The 26,969-nt window shown below is 44.2% G+C and overlaps 1 protein-coding gene across 1 annotated transcript in view; it reads right to left on the bottom strand.

Annotated features, from left to right (window-relative positions):
- Positions 1-24,270, bottom strand: part of LOC140733132 (uncharacterized) — a 98,113-nt gene extending 73,843 nt beyond the window's left edge. The window contains exons 1-3 of the mRNA XM_073056030.1: positions 24,206-24,270; positions 23,278-23,616; positions 6,358-6,663 (exon numbers count right to left, since the gene is read on the bottom strand). Coding sequence (XP_072912131.1) covers positions 6,358-6,663; positions 23,278-23,611 — 640 coding nt within the window. The 5' untranslated portion in view covers positions 23,612-23,616; positions 24,206-24,270. The remainder of the gene's footprint in view (positions 1-6,357; positions 6,664-23,277; positions 23,617-24,205) is intronic.
- Between the last annotated feature and the right edge of the window lie 2,699 nt (positions 24,271-26,969).

Here is a 26,969-nt window from a genome sequence, read left to right on the forward strand (position 1 = left end):
CTCCAGTGATCCTGTGGCGAAAGGCAATTGAAATTAGACACAGTTTAAACTGGTAAATCAGAACCACGGGATGTTTTATAATGCTGTCTCATAAGGATTAGACTGCATCCCTATCTTGCGGTGTTATACAAAGATGACTTTCCCAGTGTACTCGCATATTGAAGTCTCTAAAGCTCAGTTTGGCCGGTGGTGTCGTGAAATCTTCACCAGAACTCGAGGGAAGTAGTAACAACTAACTCGGCTTCATAAAGAGACAAATGCTGAAGAAACATCAAAGTTGAGAAGTGGGATCTTTGTTGAAACACCCACTATTGCGAAACAGCTTCTCCTCTGACTCTTTTAGCTTCAGCCTTTTCAACCTGCTCCATCCGGGCAGAAATTCTCACAAAAGACTGGTAGTGTTGATTACGTTTAAAGGAAAGATTTTCCTTAAGAGGACATTCACGGATATTCTGTAGTTTAAGAAGATTATTCGTTTGCTAAAAACAAAGTATATTAGTCAATAAAAAGAGGACATATGTTATGTAAATAACCGCGCAGAAACACAAGCATCGTGATATCTCTTAAATGTATTTGGCACCTCCAAGTGTGATGAGGGCTATAAGGAACAAGCAGTAAGCCGTGTTGAATTTCAATAATTATCTGAACAAAGCAGATTCGAGTTTTGCACAGAGAGGTCGGTGTACTTGCGTTGAATGGAAGTTCAATTTCAAGTTTAATTGTAACTAACCATTCATGAATACTCATGAATACAGACGAATGAAACAGCTTTACTCCGGGGCCAAGGTGCAAAACACCAAACCAACGGTCACGCGCAGCACAAGGCGCAGATAAGACAGCAAGGGAGTTTCAATTGTATTCCGACTGCACCAAGCAAAAGAATAATGCAGCATTGGATACACCACTTCGGCCGCAATACGACAGAGTTGCAGAAAATGCCTGACACGAAGTTTATGTCCACTTGCCTTCACACCTGCCCTGTCTCATCCTTTTTCACTATCCACAGCAGTTATCTTCCCACTCGGCGCTGAAGCACTTCCACGACATAAAACGTCAACAATTCCTGTTTCTCTGTCCAGATGCTTCTCGACCTGATGAATCTCCGGCAATCCATTTCTTTTATAACAGAAACTGATGCATTTCATCTCATTCTATCTAAGCTAAAAAAAAAATAATTATCTGACTGAAACCCACCTTCAAACACAGGCTATGTATCTGTGCAAGTCACTGCCTTCTGAGTGCACATCCGAACATGCCAAAGTTAAGGGTCGCTGCCTCCATTAGTCTTTCTGACAATGATGACGCGGAACACATTCTAACTCAGAAAATGTTTTCCTCATATTTCTTCCAATCATTTCACCAACTATTTTAAATCATGACCACAATTTGGATCGCTTTGCTAAGGCAGATGGGTACTTCTGACTTGCACTCAGGAGGGTTACACATAAAATTTTCAACTCTCTTTCCTGATCGAAAACAAACAATAAACTCATGCATGGCATAATTTATCTGCCTTAGCATAAAACCACCTTCCTGCACAGGTTATGTATCTCTGCTAGCTACTGGTTTCTGACTGCACACCTGAACGTTCCAATGTTGAAGGTCTCTGCCCACATTAGTATTTCTGGCAGTGATGACGCGGAGCATATTCGAAGTCAGAAACTTTTTCACTCACAGTTCCTGCACTCATCTTATTAACTATTTTAAATCTGTGACCACAATTTTGATCCCTGTGTTAAGGCAGTTGGGAACACACCCTTTGCACTCTGGGAGTTTCTACATAAAATTACAACTCTCTTCCGATTCAAAAACAAGCAATAAACGCCCACATGGCGTAACGTATCACAAACAAAAGAAAATCTGCAGATGCTGGAAATCCAAGGAACGCCTACAAAATACTAGAGGAACTCAGCAGGCCAGGCAGCATCTATGGAAAATACTACAGTCGACGTTTCGGGCCGAGACCTATCAGCGGGACTGGAGAAACAAAATGAGAGTAGAATTCAAAGTTGGGGAGGGGAGGGAGTAACACAGGGTGATAGGTGAAACTGGGAGGGGGTGTGGTGATATAAAGAGCTGAGAAGTTAATTGGTGAGGAAGATACAGGGCTGGAGAAAGGTGAGTCTGAGGGAAGAAGACAGAAGTCCATGGAAGAAAGAAAGGGAGGGAGGAGCTTGAAATGGGAGTGTGAGCACCCAGAGGTCGTGGTACCAACGACATAGGTAGAAAAAGGGTGTTAGTCCTAAAAGCTTAATACAAGGAGTTAGGAAGGAAGCTGAGAAGCAGGACCTCAACAGTAGCAATCTCGGGATTGCTGTCTGTGTCACATGACATTAAATACAGTAATAGAATGAGGTGGAGGATAAATGCGTGGCTGAATGATTGCAGGGATTTGGATAGTTGGGTCATTACAACCTCTTCTGAACAGATGTGAACTGTACAAAAGAACGGGAAACACTTAAAACCGAGGTGGACCAGTGTCCCAGCGGGGAGGTTTGCTAATACCGTTGGGATGGTTTAAACCAGATTTGCAGGGGAGAGGGGTGGAACACAAAGTGAAGAGGCAGAGGATGGGAGATTGGAGCACAAGTAGCTTGAAGGGAGTTTGTGAGGAAGGATAGGCAGATGTTAGAGCAAAGGTGGACTCAACCTGATGGTTTGAGATGTATTTATTTTAATGCAAGGAGTATCATAAACAAGGTGAATGAACCTAAGAGTGTAGATCAGTACGTGGAACTATGACTCTGTGGCCATTACAAACACTTGGAAGTCTCAGGAGGAGGAATGGCTACCGAGTCTACCAGGCTTTAGATGTTTCAAAAAGAACAGTGACGGAAACATAAGAGGTGGGGTGTGGCAATGCTAATTAGGGATAGCGTCACGGCTGCAGAAAAGGAGGAATTCATGGAGGGATGGTCTACTGAGGCAGTATGGGTGGAAGTCAGAAACAGGAAAGGGACAATAACTCTACCGCGTGTTTCTATAGACCCCACCCTCAATAGAAACAGGGATATCGAGGGGCAGATAGGGAGGCAGATTCTGGAACGGTGCAATAATAATAGAGTAGTTCTGATGAGAGATTTTCACTTTCCTATTATTGATTGGCGTCTCCTTAGCGCAAGGGGTTTAGATGGGGTGGCGTTTGTTAGGCGTGTTCAGGAAGGTTTCCTGACACAATATGTAGATAAGCATACAAGAGGAAAGGCTGTACTTGATCTGGTTTTGGGAAGTTAACTTGATCAGTTGTCAGTGGGAGAACATTTTGGAGACAATGGTCATAATTCTATCTCCTTTGCCGTAGCATTGGAGTGGAATATGAACAGACAATGCGTTCATTGGAGTAAGGGGAAAATATGAAGCTATCAAGCAGGAACGGAAGTATAAAATGGAGAAGAAATTGAAAGGCAGGATTTATGAGCATTGGAGAGATATAATCTGATTAGTGATAGTAAGCATAGCTTTGTCAAGGGCACGTCGTGCCTTATGAGCCTGATTGAATCCTGTGAGGATGTAAGAAAACACATTGATAAAGGTAGAGAACTGGATATAGTGTATATGGATTTCAGTAAGGCATTGATAAGGTTCCCTGTGCTTGGCTCCTTCCGAGAGTCGGGGCCCATAGGATCCAAGGAGACCTTCCTTTGTGGATTCAGAATTGGCTTGCCCATAGCAGGCAAAGGGTCGTTTTAGATGGTCCATATTCTGCATGGCGCTTGGTGATCAGTGGTGTTCCGCAGGGATCTGTACTGGGACCTCTGTTCATTGCGATTTTTATAAATGACCTGCCCAAAGAAGTATAAGGGTGGTTTAGTAAGTTTGCTGATGACACAAAGGTTGGGGCTGTTGTGGATAGACTGGAGGGTTTCAGAGGTTACAGCGGGACATCGATAGTATGCAGAACTGGACTGCTAAGTGGTAGATGGACTTCAACCCAAATAAGTGTGAAGAGGTCCATTTTAGTAGGTCAAATTTGAAGACAGCATATTATATTAATGGTAAGACTCTCGACAGTGTGGAAGGTCTAAGAGACTTGGGGTCCCTGTCCATTGGACACTCAAAGCTGCTGCACAGGTTGACAGCGTTGTTAAGAAGGCATTCTTAACATGAATGCATTCTATAGGTGTGTTGGCATTCATTAACTGCAGGACTGAGTTCAAACACCATGACGTAATGTTACAGCTATATAAGACATTGGTCAGACCCCACTTTGAGTACTGTGTTCAGTTTTGGTCGCCTCACTACAGGAAGGATGTGGATACTATAGAGAGTGTGCCGAGGAAATTAAAAGGATGTTACCTGGACTGGAGGGCGTACTTTATACGTTGACTGAACTTGGCCTTTCTCCTTGGAGTGACGGAGGATGAGAGATGACATGATAGAAGTGTATAAGATGATGAGGGGCATTGATCATGTGGATAGCCAAAGGATTTTTCCCAGGGCTGAAATAGCTAACAGGAGGGAGTATACTTTTAAGGTACTTGGAAGTAGGTACTGAGGGCATGGTAGGGGTAACTGTTTCCCACAGAGTGGTGGGTGTGTGGAATGCACTGCCGACAGCAGTGGTGGAAGCAGATACAATAAGTCTTTAAGAGCCTCTTAGATAGCTACATGGAGCTTAGAAAAATAGCTATGCGCTAGGGAAATTCTATGCAGTTTCTTGAGTAGATTACATGGTCGCCGAAGGGCCTGTAATGTGCTGTAGATTTCTATTTAGGAAAAGGAGTACCAGGTGGGGGGGGGGCGGGACACCGATGGGCAGGGAAGGAGTTAAGGTGAGAGAGGGTAAAAGAGATGGGGAAAGGTGAAGGAGGGGATATACCGGATGTTTGAGAGATCCATGTTCATGCCACCAGTTGGACGCTGGCTCGAAAGAATATAGGGTGTTCTTCTTCCAACCTGAGTGTGGCCTCATCACGACAGTGGAGGAGGCTATCGATAGACATATAGGAATGAGAAGTGGAATTGAAATAAAGAGCCACTGGGGGATCTTACTTTTTCTGGCAGACGCAGCGCAGGTGCTTGGTGAAACGGACACCCTATCTATGTTGGGTCTCGCTGATATATAGGAGGCCACAATGGGAGGACAGCATACAGTATGTGACCCCAACAGACTCACGGGTGAACTGTTGCCTCACCTGGAAAGACTGTTTGGGGCCTTGTTTGTATCGCCAAGCTCCTACACTCTGTTTCCTCACTACCATTCAAGGCTGCAAAAGGTCCTTCCAGGTGACACATACACTTTGCTTATGAGTCTGCTCGTGTCATATATTGTATCCGGTGCTCCAGGTGTGTCGTCCTGCATATTGGTGAGATCTGGCGTAGATTGGGAGACCGCTTTGCTGAACACCTAGGCTCTATCTCCAGAAAAAGCGTTATCTCCCAGTGGCCACCCATTATATTTCGACTTCCCATTCCCATTCCGATATGACTATCCATGATTTCCTCCACTGTCCTGCTGAGGCCACATTCAGATTGGACGAACAACGCCTCATCTTCTCTCTGGGTAGCCTCCAACCTGCTGGCATGAACATAAATGTCTCGAACTTCTGGTAATGCCCCTTTCACAATTCCCCATCCCCTTTTCCCTCTCTGACCATATCTGCTTTCCTTCCCATTGCCTTTCTCTGGTGCTTCGCCTCCTTTCCTTCTTTACATGGAGTTCTGTCCTCTCCTCTCAAACTCCCAATTGTCCAGTCCTGTATCTCTTTCAACAATCAACTTCCCAGCTCTTTACTTCACTCCTTCCCTCCCATTTTCATCTATCACTTTGTGTTTCTCCCTCCCCTCCCCACACCTTTTAACTGTACACTTCATCTTATTTTCTGCAGTCCTGTTGAAGGATCTCGGCCCGGAACGTCAGCTGTACTCTTTCCACGAATGTTGTCTGGCCTGCTGATTTTCTCCAGCATTTTGAGTGTGTGCCTTAGCTTAACCCATCCTTCCATTCAGGTCTCGTAATCCATGTAAACTCTTTCAATACAATACCACTTATCCTATGCCACGAGAATCTACTGAAAGTAATGACGAAACTTTTCCTTGTCTCTGTCGAGAGCTGAATAGACACCAAACATTTCAACTCAATAATATCCAAAGAAACATCGTAATGTAGACCATTAAGCATGTGGAGGGCCGAGAACGGCCACCGTCTGGCGGTCTGTGCGGTCAGCTGATCCCCCGGCTCTTATCCTTTGTAGGTGGGAAAAGAGTACAGTTGAACGTTCGGCAGTGATATGTGAATAAAGAAATCGTCCAGTAACTCAGCTCCGCGGATAAATGATTCCCATCAAGCGGCCTGTTCGAAAAGTGAAACTAGTGACATATTGATGTAAACTTACTCTTTTTAGGATGAAGACTAACCTGCTATTTGAAGTGAGATGCTGTAAAATGCCGACTTTCCTTTGCTCAACTTGACAGTGTAGACGTAGCGCCCCTCATCCTCCGAGCGAAACCCGCAGATGTTTAAACTTCTGTAATCGAACTGGAAACGCGAAGTTCCAGTTATCAGTTGGCCATTTAGTATCCACTGAATTTCAATACCTTCCCCTTTTAGGGAATTGGTCGAAACGTTCGATACTCTTTTGCGAAAATAGGAAACATCGGAGGATTCTAACATCAGCTTCACCGAGTTTCCCTGACGAATCGCGTTTTCTGGGGTTGCAGATACTGTGAAACGAAAGTAACAAGCCAGCCTCAGAATATTCAGTCACCTTTCAATGAAGGCAGGGAAATTCAGCAGAAATCGCACAGACCACATTTTTGTCAGTGAAATTTTGGTGATGCCTTTTATACGTCGACGGAATAGAAACATAGAAAACCTACAGAACAATACAGGCCCTTCGGCCCACATAGTTGTGCCGAACATGTCCCTACCTTAGAAATTACCATGCTTACCTATAGCCCTTTATTTTTCTAAACTCCATGTACCTATCCAAAAGTCTCTTAAAAGGCCCTATTGTATCCGGCTCAACCACCTTTGCCGGCAGCCTATTCCACGCACTCACCACTCTGAGAAACAAAAACTTACCCCTGATATCTCCTCTGTACCTACTCCCCAGCACTTTAAACCTGTGTCCTCTTGTGGCAACCATTTTAGCCCTGGGAAAAAGCCTCTGACTATCCACATGATCAAAGCCTCTCATCATCTTATACACCTCTATCAGGTCACCTCTCATCCTCCGTCACTCCAAGGAGAAAAGGCCGAGTTTACTCAAACTATCCACATAAGACATGCTCCCTAATCCAGGCAACATTCTTGTAAATCTCCTCTGCACCCTTTCTATGGCTTCCACATCCTTCCTGTAGCGAGGCGACCAAAACTGAGCACAGTACTCCAAATGTTAAGGAGTAATATTTATTGAGTGTTTTTTTTAATGCTGAAGACCGCATGAAACTCTCTAATGTAGTTGAGAAGATACAGGAGACACCGGGCAACAGCTACAGGGCCAGTGATATCTCCCCCATCTATTGGGCATATCACTCTTCATGCATCAGAGTAACAAAGATAGAGGGTTGACGGAACTCAGCAGTCAGGCAGCATGCATGGCGAGGAATAAACAGTCAATGTTTCTGCCGAGACCCTTCATCATTCATCCTTTGAGTCCCCAGCGAGGCGTGGCCAATTTCATAATAAAGAACAGGAACATGCTGAAACTAAGGTACAGCAACAGGCCCTTCAGCCAGTAATATCCATGTGGATGAACAATCGCCTGTCCACGCCAATTACATTGCCAAATGAAGGCCCGTGGGCTTCTCTGCCTTGACAATTCCATTGTTTGCAAGAAATATTTAAATGTTGCATTCACCAGATCCTATATCAAGTGTTCGAAATACCAAATGGGTGACATAGGTTATTTCCCTGAAGTCGTCAGAAGCTCTGACACGTCACGCAAAACTTCTCCCCTGTAGCTTTAAATATTTTGGTAGAGGTTACCTACTTACCTAATATCCACGATGTCACTGTGACTGTGTTTGACTTATAATGGGAGAATGGATTGGTTGGTGACATTTTACTTGGACAGTAAGAGGCCGAAAGTGGGAGGACCATATAGATACACAGAAAATCGTGAAAAACATAAAGAAGGCGACTTGTTACTTTTTCCCCACAGTAGGAGTATATAAAATTAAAAGCAATAGAATAGGAGCAAGTTGAGAGGGAAAGAATTTAAAGGGACAGAAAGGACATCTTTTTCACAGAGAGTATGGTGGTTACGTGCTGTTGGATGAAGTGGTAGACTTGGGTGCAATTACAAAGTTAAACAGATATTCGGGCAGGTACATGAACAGAAAGAGTTTAAAGGGAGCTGTTCTAAATGTACGCAAGTTGGGATACCTCAGACAGGGAGCATGAATGCTTTCTAAATCCATGACTCCATGCCTCTGACAATTTTGTGCTAATTACATTACTAATACTGAGTATTTCAACTACTGTTTTCTCTTCAGGAGGTTAGAACCAGGGCCCCAGGACAGCAAGTATACGGGTTAAGAGGACGGTAGACTTAATGAACAGTAAGAACAGGTAGCATAACATGTACGATGGGACGGACGGGTTGATGTGTGTTTATATTAATACTGTGAGTATTAGTAAAAAGGTGATGAATAGAAAGTATGCATCAGTACATGGAACTATGATGTTGTGGCCAGGGCAGAGATCTGGTTGCGAAGAGAAAGGCCCAATGCTTAATGTATCAGAGTTTCAATACTTTAGAAACATTTGCTGACCATATAACCTACTCTAGAAACTACCTAGAAATACCCTACCGAGTAGTCCATATTCTTCGGAGTTCCATGTACCTATTTAAGAGTCTCTTAAAAGAACCTACTGTATCCAGCTCCACCACCGTTGCCGGCAGTGCATTCCATAACCCACCGCTCTGTGTGAAAAACTTACACTTGACGTTCCCTCTCTTCCCAATTACAAGCAAATTTAAAATGCCTCTGAATGTCCACACGTTCAATGCCTCTCTTCGTATTATAAACTTCTATCAAGTCACCTCTCACCCTCCGTCATTCCAAGGAGAAAAGTCCAAGTTCATTCAACCTATCCTGATAAGGCGTGCACTCCAATCCAGGCATCATACTTGTAAATCTCCTCTGCACTCTCTGTATAGTATCCACACCCTTTCTGACCGTGAGGTGATCAGAGCTGAACACATTAGTCCAAGTGAGGTCTGATCTAGGTCTTACATAGCTGTAACATTTCCTCACGGCTCTTGAACTCAATCGCACAGTTAATGAATGCCAACACACCATACGCCTTCTAAAAAACAATATCAACCTGAACAGCAGCTTTGAGTGTCCTATGGACACGGACACCAAACTTATGCTGATCCTCCACACTGCCACGATTCTTACCATTAATGTTATATTCTGTTCTCAGATTCCACCCTCTGAAATGAATCACTTCACACTTATCCGGGTTGAACTCCATCGGTCACTTCTTAGCCCAGTTGTGCATCCTACCCACGTCGCGCTGTAACCTCTGACTATCCCTAATCAGATTATGTCTCTAGAAAGGCTCATAAATCCTGCCTCTCGGGATCTTCTCCAACAACTTGCCCACCACTGCATTAAGACAAACTTCCTGGGTTATCTCTACTCTCTTTCTTGAACAAGGGAACAATATTTGCAACCCTCCTATCCTCCGGGACTTCTCTGGTAGATCATCGCCTGAGGCGCAGCAATCTCCTCCCTCACTTCCCACATTAGCCTGGGGTATATCTTGTCCGATCCAGCGACTTATCTAACTTAATTATTTCAAAAGCTCCAACACGTTTGTTCTTCATGTCTATATGATCAAGCCTTTCAACCCGCTGTAAAACATCCCCACAACTGTCATGGTCCTTTTCTCTGGTGAATACTGAAGCAAAGTATTTACTAAAAATCTCCTGCTACCTCCTCCAAATCCATGCACACTTTTCCACTATTCCACCTGATTGGTCCTATTTTCAGACGGCTCATCTTCTTGCTCTTCACAGACTTGTAGAATGCCTTGGTGGTTTCCTTAATCCTGCTTACCAAGGCCTTCTCATGGCCCCTTCTAGCTTTCCAAATATTTAAGCCTTTAAAGCTTTACTTTGGTTGAATTTGGAGTACTGCTTTAAATTCTAACACCATTACAGGAAGGTGTGTAGGTTTTATAAATGAGGTAAAAACGGTTTACTAGGATGCTATCACAAACAGGAGAAAATCTGCAGATGCTGGAACTCCAAGCAAAACACACAAAATGCCAGAGGAATCAGCATCTATGGAAATGAGCCCAAAAAGTCATTTCTGGACAAGTCCCTCGAGAAAAAATGAGTCAGTTAGAAGGTGGAGGGAGAGGAGAGAGAAAAACAAGGAAACGGGGAGTGGGAGTGGGGTAGAGTAAAGTAAAGAGCTAGGAAGTTGTTTGGTGAAAGAGATACAGGGCTGGAGAAAGGGTAATCTGAAAGGGTAATCTGAAAGGAGAGGACAGAAGGCCCTGGAAAAAGAAAAGGGGGAGGAGCACCAGAGAGAGGTGATTCGCAGGCAAGGTGATAAGGTGAGAGTAACGGCGATAGGGAATGTTGGGAAAAGCGGCGGGGGGGGGGGGGGGTGTGGGGGCTCGTTTTGCATCAGTTTGATAAATGGATGCTGGTGCCACCAGGTTGGAGGCTACCCACACGGATTATAAGGCATTGCTACTGCAACATTGAGTGCGGCTTCATCAAAACAGTAGAGACCATAGATTTATATTTCGGAATGGGAATTCCGGAGGCCCAATCAGCGGCGGGAACAGATCACAGCGACGAGATTTGTCGCAGGTTGGCCTCGCTTGTTTAAAAGTAGAGCTTCGCGAGCGTTCCAAGATTCCGGAGGCCGACTCTGCAGTGTGAGCAGAACACCGCGAATTAAATAAAAGTACAGAAGGGACAACCGGGCTGGTCATTTTTGTTTGGCGTTTTGTGTTGTTCATGCCAGATGTTGGAGATTGCATGAAGTGCATCCAGTTGCAGCTCCTTGAAGACCTTGTTAGGGATCTGGAGGATCAGTTGGATGACCTTCGGTTTGTATGGGAGAGTGAGGAGATAATCGATCAGAGATTCAGGGAAGTAGTCACCCCGAAATTGCAGGAGCCGAGTAGCTGGGTAACTGCCAGCAAAAATGGAAATGTGAGTAGGTAATTAGCTCAGTGCACCACTGTGGCTATTGTGGGGGATGACCTCCCAGGGGAAGGCCACGGAGATCAGGTTACTGGTAGTGAGCATGGGTCAGTGGTGCAGAAAGATAAGGCAGAGAAGCGGAGACAGGTAGTGATTGGGAACTCAATAGTCAGCAGAACAGACAGCACATTCACTGGACATGAACGTGTCACACAGATGATATGTTTTTCTCCCAGGTTCCAGGGCCAGAGACATCTCAGATCATGTCCACAGCATTTCAAAGAGAGAGGCAGAGCAGCCAGATGTCTTGGTAGATATTGGTACCAATGACATAGGAAGGAAAAGCACTGAGATCCTGCACACAGAATTTAGAGAGCTAGGTAGAAAACTGAGATGCAGAACTTCCGGGGTAGTAAGCTTTGGATTGCTACTTGTGACATGCACCAGTGTGGATAGAAACAGGATGATAAATGCGTGGCTGAGAAACTGGTGCATGGGGCAGGGCTTCAGGTTCTTTGATCTGGGGAAGGTTTGACGTGTGCAAAAGTGACGGGTTGCATCTGAAGCTGAGGGGGATAAATGGTCTCGTGGGCAGGTTTTTCAGCGCTGCTCTGTGTGTGTGTGTGTTGGGGGAGGGTGTTTAAAATTAATTCGTTAGGTGTGTGGGATCCGGAATGAAGGGACCCTGGTTAGGATGGATGGTAAAAAAGCAAAGATAGCGTCAGACTGTCAGGAAGAGCAGGCAGGTGATAGGACAAAATTACAGCCAGCACGGCGAGTATTAGTGTATTAAGGATGCAAAATCAAAAAGAGAAGCAAATACAGCAAAGTGTTATATCACAATGCACGGAGTATAAGAAATAAAGAGGATGATCTTGTTGCAGTATTTCAGTTTTGACCACCACTGAATCGTTGCTGAGGGATGGTTGTAGTTGGGGTCTGAATGACTTATTGCACATTGTATCGGAGGAATAGTGAAGCAGATTGAGGGAGTGAGTGGTAAAGAATGGCATAAAGCCTGTGGAAAGATATAACATAGGTTCAGAAGATGTTGAGCCACGTGGGTTGAGTTTAGAAAATGCAAGGGTAAAAGGACCCTTAAGGAAGTTATATATAGGCCTTCCAACAGTAGCTGGAAATGGAAAAGGCGTGTAAACGGGCAATGTTCTGATGGTCATGGCGGAGTCTAAAATGCATGTTGATTGAGAAAATCAGTTCATTGAATGCCTACGCGATATAGCAGCTTGCCATTGAATCTACTCGGGGATCAGCTATACTGGATTGGTATTTTGCGATTAGGAAACTGAAGGTAAAAGAGGTCCCTAGGAGTCGGTGATCACAATGTGATTGAGTTCAACTTGAAATTTGATGCGGAGAAAGTAAAGTCTGACTTAGCAGTATTTCAGTGAAGTAAAGAAAATTACAGTGGTATGAAGAGGAGTTGGCCAAAGTAAATCAGAAGGAGCGGCTGGCACGAATGACAGCAGAGCAGCAATATCGTGAGTTTCTGAGAAGATAATGAAGGTGCAGGACAGATGAAATCCAAAAACAAAGAAATACTCAAATCGTAAAATAGTACAGACGTGGCTGACAAGGGAAGTCAAAGTTGATGTAAAAACAAAAGAGAAACCTGTACAACAAAGCAAAAATTAGTGGGAAGACAGAGGATTGTGAAGCTGTTAAAACATACAGAGAGCAACTAAAAGATTCATTAGAAGGGTAAAGATAAAATATGAAAGCAAGCTAGCAAACAATATCAAAGAAGATATTAAAAGATTTTTTCAAATATGTATAGAGTAAGAGAGATGAGTGCGGATATAGGACCGCTAGTAGATGACGCTGGGGAAATAATAACGGTGGCAAGGAGATTTCAGATGAACTAATTGAGTATTTTGCATAAGTCTTCATTGTGGAGGACACTGGTATTATGCCTGATGTAGTGTGTGAAGGAAGAGAAGTGGATGCAGTTACTATTACAAGGGAGTAGGTGCTCAAAGAACTGAAATGATCTTTCAAAAATCATTGGAATCTGGCAGGGCGCAACAGGAGTGGAGGAGTGGAAAATTGCAAATGTTGCCCCACTCTTCAAGTAAGGAGGAAGGTGGCAGAAAGGAAATTATAGACCAGTTAGCCTGAACTCAGTAGTTGGGAAAATGTTGGAATCATTTTTTAAGGTTGAGGTTATGCAGTACTTGGTGCCCCGAGACAGCATGGTTTCCTTCAGGGAAATTCTTAGCTGGTGAACCTGTTGGAATTCTTTGAGGAGATTACAAGTAGAATTGATAGGAGATGCATTGGATTTTGTATATTTGGATTTTCAGAAGGCTTTTGACAAGGTGCCACACATAGGCTGCTACCAATTTAAGAGCCCATGTTATTACAAGACAGATACTAACATGGTTAATGCATTTGCTGATTGGTAGGGGGCAGCAAGTGGGAATAAAAGGATCGCTGTCTGGTTGACTGTCAGTGAGTACATATGTTCCGCAGGGGTCTGTGTTGGCACGGCTTCTTTTGATGCTGTGTATCAATGATTTAGATGACAGAATAATTAGCTTTGTCGCCAAATTTGCAGATGATACGAAGATTGGTGGAGGGGCAGGTAGTGTTTAGGATACAGTTAGGCTGCAGAAGGACTTAAACAGATTTGGAGAATGGGTAAGGAAGTGCCAAATGAAATACAATGTTGGAAAATGCATTGTCATACACTTTGGTAGTTGAAATAAATATGCAGAGTGTTTTCTAAACTTGGACAAACGCCAAAAATCTGAGACGCAAAGGGACTTGGGAGTCCTTGTTCACAACGCCCTCAAGGTTAACCTGCAGGATGAGTGGACGGTGAGGAAGGCAAATGCAATATCAGCATTAATTTTAAGAGGTCTTGAATACAAGCGCAGGGATATGATGCTGAGGCTTTACAAAGTACTCGTGAGGCTTCAGCTTGAGCATTGCAGGGTGGGGGAGTCTAGGATAAGTGGGTACAGCCTCAAAATACTGGGGTGTCTAGTTAAAACAGAGACACAGAGAAATTGCTTTAGCCAGAGTGGTGAATATTTAGATTTTTTTTAATCACAGACAGCTGTGGAGGCCAGGTCGTTGTGTGTATTTAAGGCAGAGATTGAAAGTTTCTTGATTGGAGAAGGCATCAATGGTTACGGGGAGAAGGCTTGAGGAGAAACCTCCTCATGAGGTTGAGGAGGAGGGAAATAATCAGCCATGACTGAATGGCAGAGTAGACTCAATGGGCCAAATGGCTTAAATCTGCACCTACATTTGATCGTCTTAAGACCTAATGGGAATGGGAAGTGTACTAAAATTCTGACGGAGTGTAGGTGCTCGGCGAAGCGGTCTCCTAATCGCTGGTTTCACTGATACACAGGAAGCCAAACAGGGAGTATCTGGTAAAGTTCTGAATTTACAACATGTGACATAAAGATGTGTTTGACACACTTGGATTAATTTTTTCTTGCAGCAGCAGAAGCTGAAGGAAGTCCTTATAAATTTCCATATGTTTAAGTTGGTAGATAGAGTAGATTGCCAGCATCTTTTTCCCCAGGATGGAAATGGCTAATGCTACAGGGCAGGCAATAATGTGAGAGCGGAAATGTTCAAAGGAGGCGGGGGGAGCTTCGCAGAATCGTCGGTACCTGGAATATGCTTGCCAGAGATTAAGATACAGTCAATAAATAGAGGTGTTTAAAAGCTCTTACGAAGATATATTTCTCCATAGGGTAAGGGCGATATGATTATTGTCTGCACAGAAGGGGCTAGTTTAGGTAAGCACAAAATTGTAAGTATTGTTATTTTCATATAACTTCGTGGGCAAAGGGTATCTTTCTATGCTGCACTGTGCTATGTTTTGTGTTCTATATATGATTTTGTTTATTTAAACTTGTAGGACCCAATTCACCTTCTTCACAATTCACCAATCTATCAAACTGTGCTCATCGCTACCTTCATAGATCTCAGGCCAATGTCCTCTACAGTACCATACACTGATAGTGTGCAAGATCTATCCTTAGTCGTTCTTCCATAGTTTGGTTCCAAGTACCTAAGGTGCAATTCTATCCACCGTTAGCCTGCGCATCTGATCATCTCGAATCACCATGTGATATAAAACTATTGTCAATCTTCAGCACAAGGGGAAAGTAACCATTATCATGCAATCCATTTAATTCCAATTTATTGTCCACCTGTTTCAGCTTAATAAGCATCTGAGACAGTCTAAAATTATATTGATCTTTGCAGGTGGGATTTTAGAATCACAGAGATGTAGAGACCAGAATGAGACTGCTCGATTCACAGAGCCATGCCAATGAATGCGTCCACACTAAACATCAGTTTTTCCAAAACTTGCTACCATCTGGAAGCTTTTTTTTTACATTGTGAAGGTATCTCACTCTACTACACATTCCAGATTTTAGTCGCCCTCTAAATAAAAAAAAAACATCATCTTCACATCGGGTCTAAACTCAGTAGTATTTAGCTCAAATATATGACCTGTGATTTCAGTCTCCAATACTTTGCATATTAGTTTATACAATTATTAGGACAACCACCATCCTGCACCGTCCCCAGTCTAACCCACTCTTCTCATAACTGAAACACTCCATCCCAGACAATATCTGAATGAATACCCATTGTACAGTCTGCAGTGCAATCACATCCTTCCTCTCCCATAATATCCAGAAATGTACTCAAGTACACAGCTGTGGTCTAAGTGATAATTTATAGTGTGTTATCTTGATCTTCCTTCTCTTGATTATATATTCTGCTGCAGATGAAGACCAGTTTTGAGAACAGCTTCTTAACAACAGCATTCTCCTGCTTTGACACCTACAAGGATATCAAGACGTGTTTACCAAGATCCCTTGTTATTCAATATTTCCTCGGCTGCGGTCGCGTATTATGCATGCTCCAGTCGTAATAATCTTTCCAAAATATATTATTTCATTCTTACCCTATTTACGTAGTTCCGAATTTAATATCTCTCGATAGAGTGGAAAAGGTGAGGGTGTGGTGTGGCAGTCAGAGTTGAGGTGATATAGGTAATTGGATTGAATAAAATATGTTTTATATAAGATTGTGGTAAATAAAAGTTTAATATGTGCATCAGACGTGCTTGGCCTCAGGGGCTGAAATAATGTATCACACTGTGATTACGTTCTACCTGCCATTGCATTGGCCATCAACTCCGCTGCAACATCAATACCTCTGTTCAGATATTGATTAAATTAGTTTGCAACGCTGCCTGCCGGAGTCTAGGTTATTCCTTTCTCTCGGAATATTTTTCCCAATAAATTGCTACGAGTCAGCAATAATCCGGAAACCCTTGAAAAAAAATCTTCACACGAATTGCCACCGTTCTGATCCTCCAGTCATTAGGCTCCTCAGCAGAGGACAGCACTCCTCAAAATATCCTTCAAGGCCCTAGAAGGTTGTTCTATTACATTCAAGGATAGAAGAGGATATATTCCACACTTTGGAGTATGTAATATCTTCCTTTTAACGGCGGCTTTCCTAAAACCCAACACGCATCCCTGGAGTTTTCCACTGGCAATGACCTTTCCGTCGTGAGTATTCTGCAAAGCCTTCACAACGTCCTTTGGCTTCAGACGCAGCAGCTTCGGTAACCAATCATCAAGACACCATTAGTTAACCCTTCTTTGTACAGTGGATCACTCGAATTGTTTATACCAAATAACTTAAAAATGTCTGTTTTGTTGACACTTAATGTTCATAATCAGCTGATTTATGACGACTGGCACAAGTGATGTTTATTGTTTTTGTGGCCGTGGTATGGTGCAATACATAAATTAGATGATATATAGAAACATAGAAAACCAACAGCACAATACAAGCCCTTCGGCCCACAAAGTTGTGCCGAATATGTCCTTACCTTAGAAATAACTATGCTTACCTACAACCCTCTATTTTACTAAGCTCCATGTACCTGTCCAAAAGTTTCTTAAAAGACCCTATCATATCAGCCTCCACCACAGTTGCCGGCAGCCCATTCCACGTACTCGCCACTCTCTGAGTAAAACACTTACCCCTGACATCTCCTCTGTACCTACTCCCCCGCACCTTAAACCTGTGTCCTCTTGTGGCAACCATTTCAGCCCTGGGAAAATGACTCTGACAATGCCTCTCATCATCTTATACACCTTTATCAGGTCACTTCTCATCCTCCGTCGCTCCAAGGAGAAAAGTCCGAGTTCACTCAACCTATTCTCATAAGGCATGCTCACCAATCCAGGAAACAGCCTTGTAAATCCCCTCTGCACTGTAAATCCTCTGTAAATTCACTCCTCTGTAAATCGAACCAAGAGGCGAAGAGTGAAGAAGGCATCTCGGAGAGAAGCCATTTTTTAACTGATCGGGGAAAAGAGGCTAGACTGCGCAGGCGCGTGGCGTAGCGCACCAAAGGTTTAATAAAAACGCCATATACAGCGGCCATCGTTGGGGTGGACTGAGTCAGAGTGGGATAGCTTTGGCTCAACAGTCTTCGGCATGGACAAGCAGAGGTGAGGGTAGGTTCCGGTAAGTTTTGTTTTGTTCATTTAGAGTAGAGACAATGCCAGGCAGGATGTTGGAATGCTCCTCTTGCGGGATGAGGGAAGTCAGGGAGACCTCTGTTGTCCCTGACAACGACACCTGTAAGAAGTGCATCCAGCTGCAGCTCCTAACAAACCGCTTTAGGGAACTGGAGCAGGAGCTGGATGACCTCCTGATCATTTGGGAGAATGAGGAGTTTATAGATAGTAGCTACAGGGAGACAGTTACACCAAAGAACAGTGCACAGGTAACTGGGTTACTGTCAGGCGAGTGAAGGGGAAAGAGCAGGCAGAGCGGGGCTCCACTATGGCCAATCCCCTCAACAACAAGTATACCGATTTGAATATTGTTGGGGGGATGACTTATCTGAGACAAGCTGTAGAAGCGGATCTCTGGCACTGAGTCTGGTTCTGCAGTGCAGAAGGGAGGGAGGGGGATGAAGAGGAGAGCGGTAGTGATAGGCAACTCGATAGTTAGAGGTACAGACAGGAATTTCTGTGGTCGCGACAGAGACTCCCGGATGGTTTGTTGCCTCTGGGTGCCAGAGTCAGAGATGTGTCTGATCGCGTGCACAACATTCTGAAATAGGAGGGTGGGCAGCCAGATGTCATGGTACACATCGGTACCAATGACGCAGGAGGGAAGAGTGAGGAGGTCCTGAAGACTGAGTATAGAGAGCTTGGTAGGAAGTTAAAATGCAGTGCCTCGAGAGTGGTAATCTCAGTATTGGTACCTGTGCCTCGTGCCAGTGAGGGTAAGAATAGGATGCTCAGAAGGATGTACACGTGGCTGAGGAACTGGTGTACTGGACAGGGTTTCAGATTTCAGGATCATTGGGACCTCTTCTGGGACAAGTGGGACCTGTACAAGAGAGACGGGTTACACCTGAACAACAGGGGAACCAATACTCTTGCAGGGAGGTTTGTTAGTGCTTTTTTTTTGGGGGGGGGGGGTTAAATGATTTGCAGGAGGATGGGAATCAGATTGCCAGAGTAGATAGTGGAACGGGGGTGAAAATAAATGATGTTAGTAGTTCATGCAAAGTCACAAATAGAAGGGTTGTGTGTGGTGGTAATAATCTTCTGAGGTGTGTCTATTTCAATGAGAGGAATATTGTGGGGAAGGCTGATGAGCTGAGGGCGTGGATTGACACATAGAATTATGACATTGTAGCCATTGGTGAAACTTGGCTACAGGAGGGGCAGGACTGTTCCGATGTTTCAGACGTGATAGAGGCTGTGGAATGAAGGGTTGGAGGGGGGGTGGGTGGTGACATTGCTAGTCAGGACAGACTAGAGGGCTTGTCTACCGAGGCCATATGGTTGGAGATGAGAAACAGGAAAGGTATTACCACATTAATAGGGTTGTATTATACACCACCCAATAGTCAGCGAGAATTGGAGGAGCAAATCTGCAGAGAGATAGCAGACATCTGCAGGAAACATAAAGTTGTGATAGTAAGGGTTTTAATTTTCCACGTATTGATTGGGACTCCCATACTGTTAAAAGTCTAGATGAGTTAGAGTTTGTAAAAATGTGCCCAGGAAAGTTTTCTAAATCAATATATAAAGGTACCGACTGGAGAAGATGTAAAACTAGATTTCCTATTAGGAAACGAGTTAGGATAGGTGATGGAAGTGTGTGTAGGGGAACACTTTGTTTCCAGTGATCCTAACACCATTAGTTCCAACTTGATCATGGATAAAGATAGATCTGGTCCTCGTGTTGAGTTTCTAAACTGGAAAAAGGCCAAATTTGAAGAAATGAGAAAGGATCTAAAAAGCGTGGATTGGGACAGGTTGTTCTCTGGCAAGGATGTCGTTGGTAATTGGGAGGCCTTCAAAGGAGAAATTTTGAGAGTTCAGAGTCGGCATGATCCTGTTAGGATTAAAGGCAAAGTGAATAAGAATAAGGAACCTTGGTACTCTAGGGATATTGGAACTTCTGATAAAGAAGGAGAGATGTATGACATGTATAGGAAACAGAGAGCAAATAAGTTACTGGAGGAGTATAAAAAGTGCAACAAATACTTAAGAAAGAAATCAGGAGAGCTAAAAGAAGACATTAGGTAGCTTTGGCAGTCAAGGTGGAGGATAATCCAAAGATCTTCTACAGGTATATTTCGAGGAAAAGGATAGCAAGGGATGAAATTAGTCCTCTTGAAGATCAGAGTTGTCAGCTATGTATAGAACCAAAAGAAATGTGGGAGTTCCTAATTTTTTTTTGTGTGTCTGTATACACTAAGAAACCTGGCATGGAGTCAACGGAAATAAGGCAAACAAGTAGTGAGGTCATGGAACCTATTCAGATTGAAGAGGAGGAGGTGCTTGCTATCTTGAGGCAAATCAGAGTAGATAAATCCCCAGGATCTGACAGGGTTTTCCCTCGGACCTTGAAGGAGACTAGTGTTGAAATTGCAGGGGCCCTGGCAGATATATTTAAAACGTCAGTTTCTAGGGGTGAGGTGCCAGAGGATTGAAGGATAGCTCATGTTGTTTTATTGTTTAAAAAAAGCTCTAAAAGTAATCCGGGGAATTATAGGCCAGTGAATTTGATGTTGGTAGTAGGTAAATTATTGTTAGGAGTACTAAGAGATAGGATCTACAAGTATTTATATAGACGGGGACTTATTAGGGAGAGTCAACACGGCTTTGTGCGTGGTAGGTCATGTTTAGCAAATCTATTAGAGTTTTTCGAGGAGGTTACTAGGAAAGTGGATGAAGGGAAGTCAGTGGATGTTGTCTACATGGACTTCAGTAAGGCCTTTGACAAGGTCCCGCATGGGAGGATCGTTACGAATATTCCGTAGCTAGGTATACATGGTGAGTAAACTGGATTATACATTGGCTCAATGGGAGAAGTCAGAGAGTGGTAGTGGAGGATTGCTTCTCTGATTGGAGGCCTGGGACAGTGCAGGATCCTTTGTTATTTGTGATCTATATCAATAATCTCGATGATAATGTGGTAAATTGGATCAGCAAATTTGCTGATAATACAAAGATTGGCTGTGTAGTGGACAGTGAGGAAGGTTTTCAAAGGTTGCAGAAGGATCTTGACCAGCTGGAAAAATGGGCTGAAAAGTGGCAGATGGAGTTTAATACAGACAAGTGTGAGGTATTGCACTTCGGAAGGGAAAACGAAGGTAGAACATACCAGTTAAATGGTAGGGCACGGAGGAGTGCAGTAGACTAGGGGGATTTAGGAATACAGATACAAAATTCCCTAAGAGTGGCGACACTGATAGATAGGGTAGTAAAGAGGCCTTTTGGCACATTGGCCTTTATAAATCAAGGTATTGAGTATAAGAGTTGGAGTATTATGGTGAGGTTGTATAAGGCATTGGTGAGGCCTAATTTGGAGTATTGTGTGCAGTTTTGGTCATTCAATTACAGGAAGGATATTAATAAAGTTGAAAGAGTGCAGAGAAGGTTTACAAGGAATTTGCCTGGACTTGAGAAACTGAGTTACAGAGAAAAGTTGAATAGGTTAGGAATTATTCCGTGGAACAATGAACAATGAGGAGAGACTTGATAGAGGCATATAAAATTATGATGGGTATAGATGGATGGGTATAAGCAGGCTTTTTCCACTGAGGCTAAGGGAGAAAAAAACCAGACGACATGGGTTAAGGGTTAAGGGGGAAAAGTTTAAATGGAAATTTTGGGGGGTGGGGCTTATTCACACAGAGAATGGTGGGAGTGTGGAATGAGCTGCCAGATGAAGTGGTAAATGCGGGCTCACTTTTAACATTTAAGAAAAGCTTGGACAGGTACATGAATGAGAGGTGTATGGAGGGATATGGGCCAGGTGCAGGTCAGTGGGACTAGGGAGAGAAATAGTTCCGCACAGCCAAGAAGGGGCAGAAGGCCTGTTTCTGTGCTGTAATATTCTATGGTTCTATAGGTCTATGCACCCTTTCTATGGCTTCCACATCCTTCCTATAGTGAGGCGACCAGAACTGTGCAGAGTACTCCAAGTGGAGTCTGACCAGGGTCCTATATAACTGCAACATTACCTCGTAGCTACTAAATTCAGTTCCACGATTGATGAAGGACAATACGCTGTACGCCTTCTTAACCACAGAGTCAACCTGCACAAGATCCCTCTGATCCTTCACACTGCCAAGAGTCTTGAAAGAGTATTAATCCTATATTCTGCCATCATATTTGACCTACCAAAGTAAACTGCTTCACACTTACCTGGGTTAAACCCATCTGCCACTATTCAGCCCAGATTTATATCCAATCAATGTCCCACTGTAACCCCTGACAGCCCTTCACACTATCCACAACACCCCCAACCTTTGTGTCATCAGCAAATTGCTAACCCATCCTTCCACTTCCTCATCCAGATCATTTCTAAAAATCACGAAGAGTAACGGTCCCAGAACAGATCCCTGAGGCACTCCACTAGTGACCGCCCTCAATGCAAAATATGACCCACCTACAACCACTCATTGGTTCAGTGGGCAAGCTGGTTCTGTATCCAAGGGTAATATCTCCTTGGATCTCATGCCTCCTTACTTTTTTGAATGGGGTACCTTATGAAATGCCTTGCTGAACTCCATATACACTACATCCACTGTTCTTCCTTCATCAATGTGTTTAGTCAGATCCTCAAAAAATTCAATCAGTCTGGTAAGGCAGGACATACCCTTGACAAAGCCATGCTGACTCTTCCTAATCCTATTATACCTCTCCAAATTTTCATAAATCCTGCCCCTTAGCATCTACTCCATCAATATACCAACCACTGAGGTAAGACTCACTGTTCTATAATTTCCCGGGTTATCTTGACTCCCATTCTTGAATAAAGGAACAACATCAGCAGCCCTCCAATTCTCTGGAACCTCTCCCGTCCCCATTGATGATGCAAAGATCATCGCCAGAGGCTCAGCAATCTTCTCACTAATTTCCCACAGTAGCCTGGTCCTGGTGACTTATCCAGTTTGCTGCGTTCCAAAAGCTCCAGCCCATCCTCTTCCTCAATATCTACATACTCATGCTTTTCAGTCCGCTGCAAGTCATCCCTGTAATCGCTAAGATCCTTTTCCCGTTGTGAACACTGAAGCAAAGTATTCATTAAGTACCTCTGCCATCTCTTCCGGTTCTATACACACTTTTCCACTGTCACACTTGATTTGTCCTATTCTCCCACATCTTATCCTCTTGCTCTTCACATACTTGTAGAATTCCTTGAGGTTTTCCTTAGTCCTGCCCGCTAAGGCCTTCTCATGGCCCCTTCTGGCTCTCCTCATTTCCTTCTTAAACTCCTTCCTATTACCCTTATAATCTGCTAGATCTCTAACATTACCTAGCTCACTGAACCTTTTGTAAGATTTTCATTTAATGTTGACTAGATTTATTACAGCCTTTGTATACCACGGTTCCTGTACCCTACCATAACCTCCCTGTCTTATTGGAACATATCTATGCGGAACTCAACACAAATATCCCCTGAACATTTGCCATATTTCTTCCGTACTTTCCCCTGAGCTGTAAGAAATTCTATATGTAAGAAATTAGAGGAAAATACGGAATAGGTGCAGTTCAATGTTCAATAATTCAAAAACAATGTTGTAAAACAGTTAACTACTCACCGTTGAAACTTATAAGTCTGATTTCTTTTCCATGGCCATTCGTAGAACCGTCTGTGCAGTAATAAATCCCAGCGTATGTATTTGTTGCTTCAAAATGAAGTGAGTAATTACCATGTAAAAATCCATCACGATTAGCCAATTTAATGTTTGGGAACTGTGTGGAATTGCATTCCTTATTGTGTTCATCCATTGTGCATATTTTGGTTTTATTATGTCCTGAGACAGATTTAAATTCCCACACAATTTGTTGGGCACTTGACAAGTAACAGGGCAGAAATGTCAGCGTCGAACCATTCGTTAAGACCACTTCTTGTTCGCTATCATTATAGCTCATTGTACCTGGAGAGTGGACAAGGGATTATATTCAACAGGACTGGTGGCAAAAGGATTAAATAAATAGAGGTTCATAATCCTTCCGACTCCCACGACAACTTCACTTGTACTTTTTCCTACCCACTCTGCTGCAACAATGCTATTCCCTTAGATCAATTCTTTCATATCTGCCGCTCTGCTTCCAGGATGAACTTTTCTTTCTACAAAGAGATGTCCTCCTTCAACGAACGGTGATTCCCTTTCTCCACCATCGATCCTTTGATGCTGTCCTCACCCACATCTCCTCCATATCCCGGCCAACTGCGTTAACCCGATCTTCCCGCCGCGTTTACAGATATAGAGTTCCTTTTGCCTTCACCATTCCCCGGGCCTCCACATCCAACGCATCATACACTGCAACTTCTGCCATCTTCAACGGCAGGATACCATGAAACACATCTTCACCTAACCCGCCCCCCTCACTATATGCTTTCCATAGGGATCCTTCCCTCTGTAATTCCTTTGTCCATTCGCCACTCAAAATTAATCTCCCTCCTGGTACATATCCCTTCAATTGGCAGAAATGTTACACCTGCAGATTCATCTCCACCCTTACCTGCATTCGGGGCCTCAAGCAATCCTTTCAAATAGGTCAACAAAACACTTGCGAATTTGTTGGAATTGTCTAATGTATCTGATCCTCTCCATGTGGCCTCTTCTAAGTTGGTAAGACCCAACGTAAATTGGTGGACTGCTTTGTCCAGCACCTCTGGTCCATATGACAAGAGAGCAATTTACAGTGACCAAACAGTTTGATTGCTGTCCCTATTCCAGTTCCGACATCTTGTCACTACATGCGGATATGGCCCGTACCGACAGAAAGAGAGAAAGTGAAACTGAGGGCGGACTAATAATTTGCAGATTTTCGTGTGCAGAGTTAGAGGGGAAAGGAAAACAATAAACGCTTGCCCAAACATGGCTGTTAACTGTTACTCTTAAATGGAAAATGAAACCAACACTGCAGCTGAAATGAATAACTAAATATAAATCTAACACAGTATCGCATATCTTCAGTCTCAGTTGACTCAGCAGTACAATTTCTCAGGCAAGTCCAAATGCAAGCAGGCAGCGAACCTTTGCTGTGCTATGCTCCAGTCTCGACAAGCGTTACGACGAAAGGAATGGAGTTAAATACCATGGCAATGAAAATATAATTAGCTGACACGTGCATATTCACGAGCGCAAATGCCGTATCTGCTGCGCTGCTGAATCCGTGGTTTTGACTGGGTCTGCTTCATAGGCGCAGCCCTGAACAACACAGACTTGTGTCCGCTGGAAGAGCCAGATGAGCGAGTTCTTCAAGATGACCTTTTCCGGGATCCAGGAAGGTTTTTCTGCACCATAGCCTTCCCAGTCTATCTGCCAATCGGGGAGGAGGGGGAAATGGGGTCACTGGGACCAGGGATGAAGTAGAACTGGCCTGAGCTGGGGAACATGGAAAACCGGCCAGATCTTCAGTGATGCTGATCGACGCAATCTATGCGACAGCTTGTTGAAAGTCTTTTCCATTACTAAGACTTTCAGGGGAAGATCTCTTGATGACAACCAGACCCCTTCTCCTTGCTTCAATGACCTTACCTGCCGGCTGAGCCGATCAGCGTGACGGACCTGCTGTTTCCGAGCGCGCAGCAGAGCAGCCTTGGCTCGTTTCCAGGTGCGCTTATTGCACTGGATCAGCTATTCATCAGCAGGAACTCGTACCTCAATCTCTAATCAGAGAAGAGCGGGGGCAGGAATTCCGTGAAGGACAACTGGAGGTTATTGTGCGTGATCTCTGCCCAAACCAATTGGGAGTTTCAGGTCGTGCGGTTGGAAAAGGCAAGACAGCGGAGGGTTTTCTCCCACTCCTGGTTCACTCTCAGACTGGTCATTGGATTGTGGTGGAAACCGGACGAGAAGCTGGCTGTGGCTCCTACAGGAGAGCAGAAAGCCTTCCAAAAACTGACAGTGAAATTTGGTACACGATCAGACACTGTGTCTCGAGGAAGGCAGTGGAGCCCGAACACATGTTGATCCATGATTGTGGCAGTCTCACGAGCGATGTGAGCTTGAAAGTGGAAAGCCTTGGAAAATCGATCCACAGCAACCAAGAAGGTTGCATTAGACGGGGGGCGGGCCAATGATGAAGGCTGCTGAGAGGTGTGACTCAGGCTGTAGGGCACAGGCAATAGATAGAGTAGATTCTCACGACGCTGGCGTGATGTCTTGTTCCGAGCGCAGTTGGAACAGGCAGACGCAAATCTCTTCAGAATTAGGTGGCTACTAGAATTGTCTCTTTATAAACTCCTGGGTCCGTTAATTTCCTGGCTGTTCAGCCACCAGAGGAGTATCTCCATTCCAATACTTTGGAACGTACAGCATCAGGGAAAACAGCCGATAGGTATGCCCTGAACCCGGGCCTGTGTGAAACTGTTGGGCGACCCTCCTCTCCGCTCTATCCCCATATCCCCATTGTAGCAATACATGTGCGAGGAAGAATGGGCTCTGGATCAGCATTTCCTCAGATCCGGAGAACTGCCGGGAGAGAGCGTCGGCCTTGGTATTCTTGCTGCCGGAACAATAAAGCGAGGATGAAATTAAATCATGTGAAGAAGAGATCTCGTCGGGTTTGACGAGAGTTGAGTCTCTTTGCTTCCTGAATGTAAGAGAGAAGCTTGTGATCTGTCAGACCAAGACCGGTGCTCTATCCCTTCCGGAAAAATGTCGCCATTCCCGCAGGGCATCCTTGACAGCCAGCAGTTCCCGATTTCCAACAGTGCAGCTCCTCTCGGCCGGAGTCAAGGGACGGGAAAGAAGGTCACTAGGATGCAGCCGACTGTACGCGGACGAGCGCTGAGAGAGGACAGTTCCATTGCCGACACCGGATGCATCCACCTCAAATATGAATGCCGTGATTAGTCGGTGTGTTGCAGCACTGGGGCAGTAGTAAATCGTCGCTTTGACTCCGAAAAGGCGTGGTCGGCATCCTCTGGCTGATAGAATCCTGCCGAGGTCCTCCTGATAAGTGTATTTATGGAAGCCGACATAGAGCCGAAATTCCAGATGGAACTGCGTTAAAAGTTCGCAAATCCCATAAAGCGCCGTACCTGTTCAGGCTGCTCTCTTTCTGCTGGGTCCATCCTTGTGTGATCGAGACTTGCTCTCACTACGTTAGGATATGGCCCAAGTGCCGAGAGAGAGAAGCACACTGTAGCTGATCAATAGTTCACAGACTTTAACGCGAATAGTGTCAGAGAGAAAGGAAAACAATAAACGCCAGGCTAAACAGCGCCGTTAACTAAATCTCCTCAAATTGAAAACGAAGCCTACACTGCGGCTGA

This window comes from Hemitrygon akajei, chromosome 1 (assembly GCF_048418815.1).
Source record: "Hemitrygon akajei chromosome 1, sHemAka1.3, whole genome shotgun sequence".
Classification (NCBI taxonomy): domain Eukaryota; kingdom Metazoa; phylum Chordata; class Chondrichthyes; order Myliobatiformes; family Dasyatidae; genus Hemitrygon; species Hemitrygon akajei.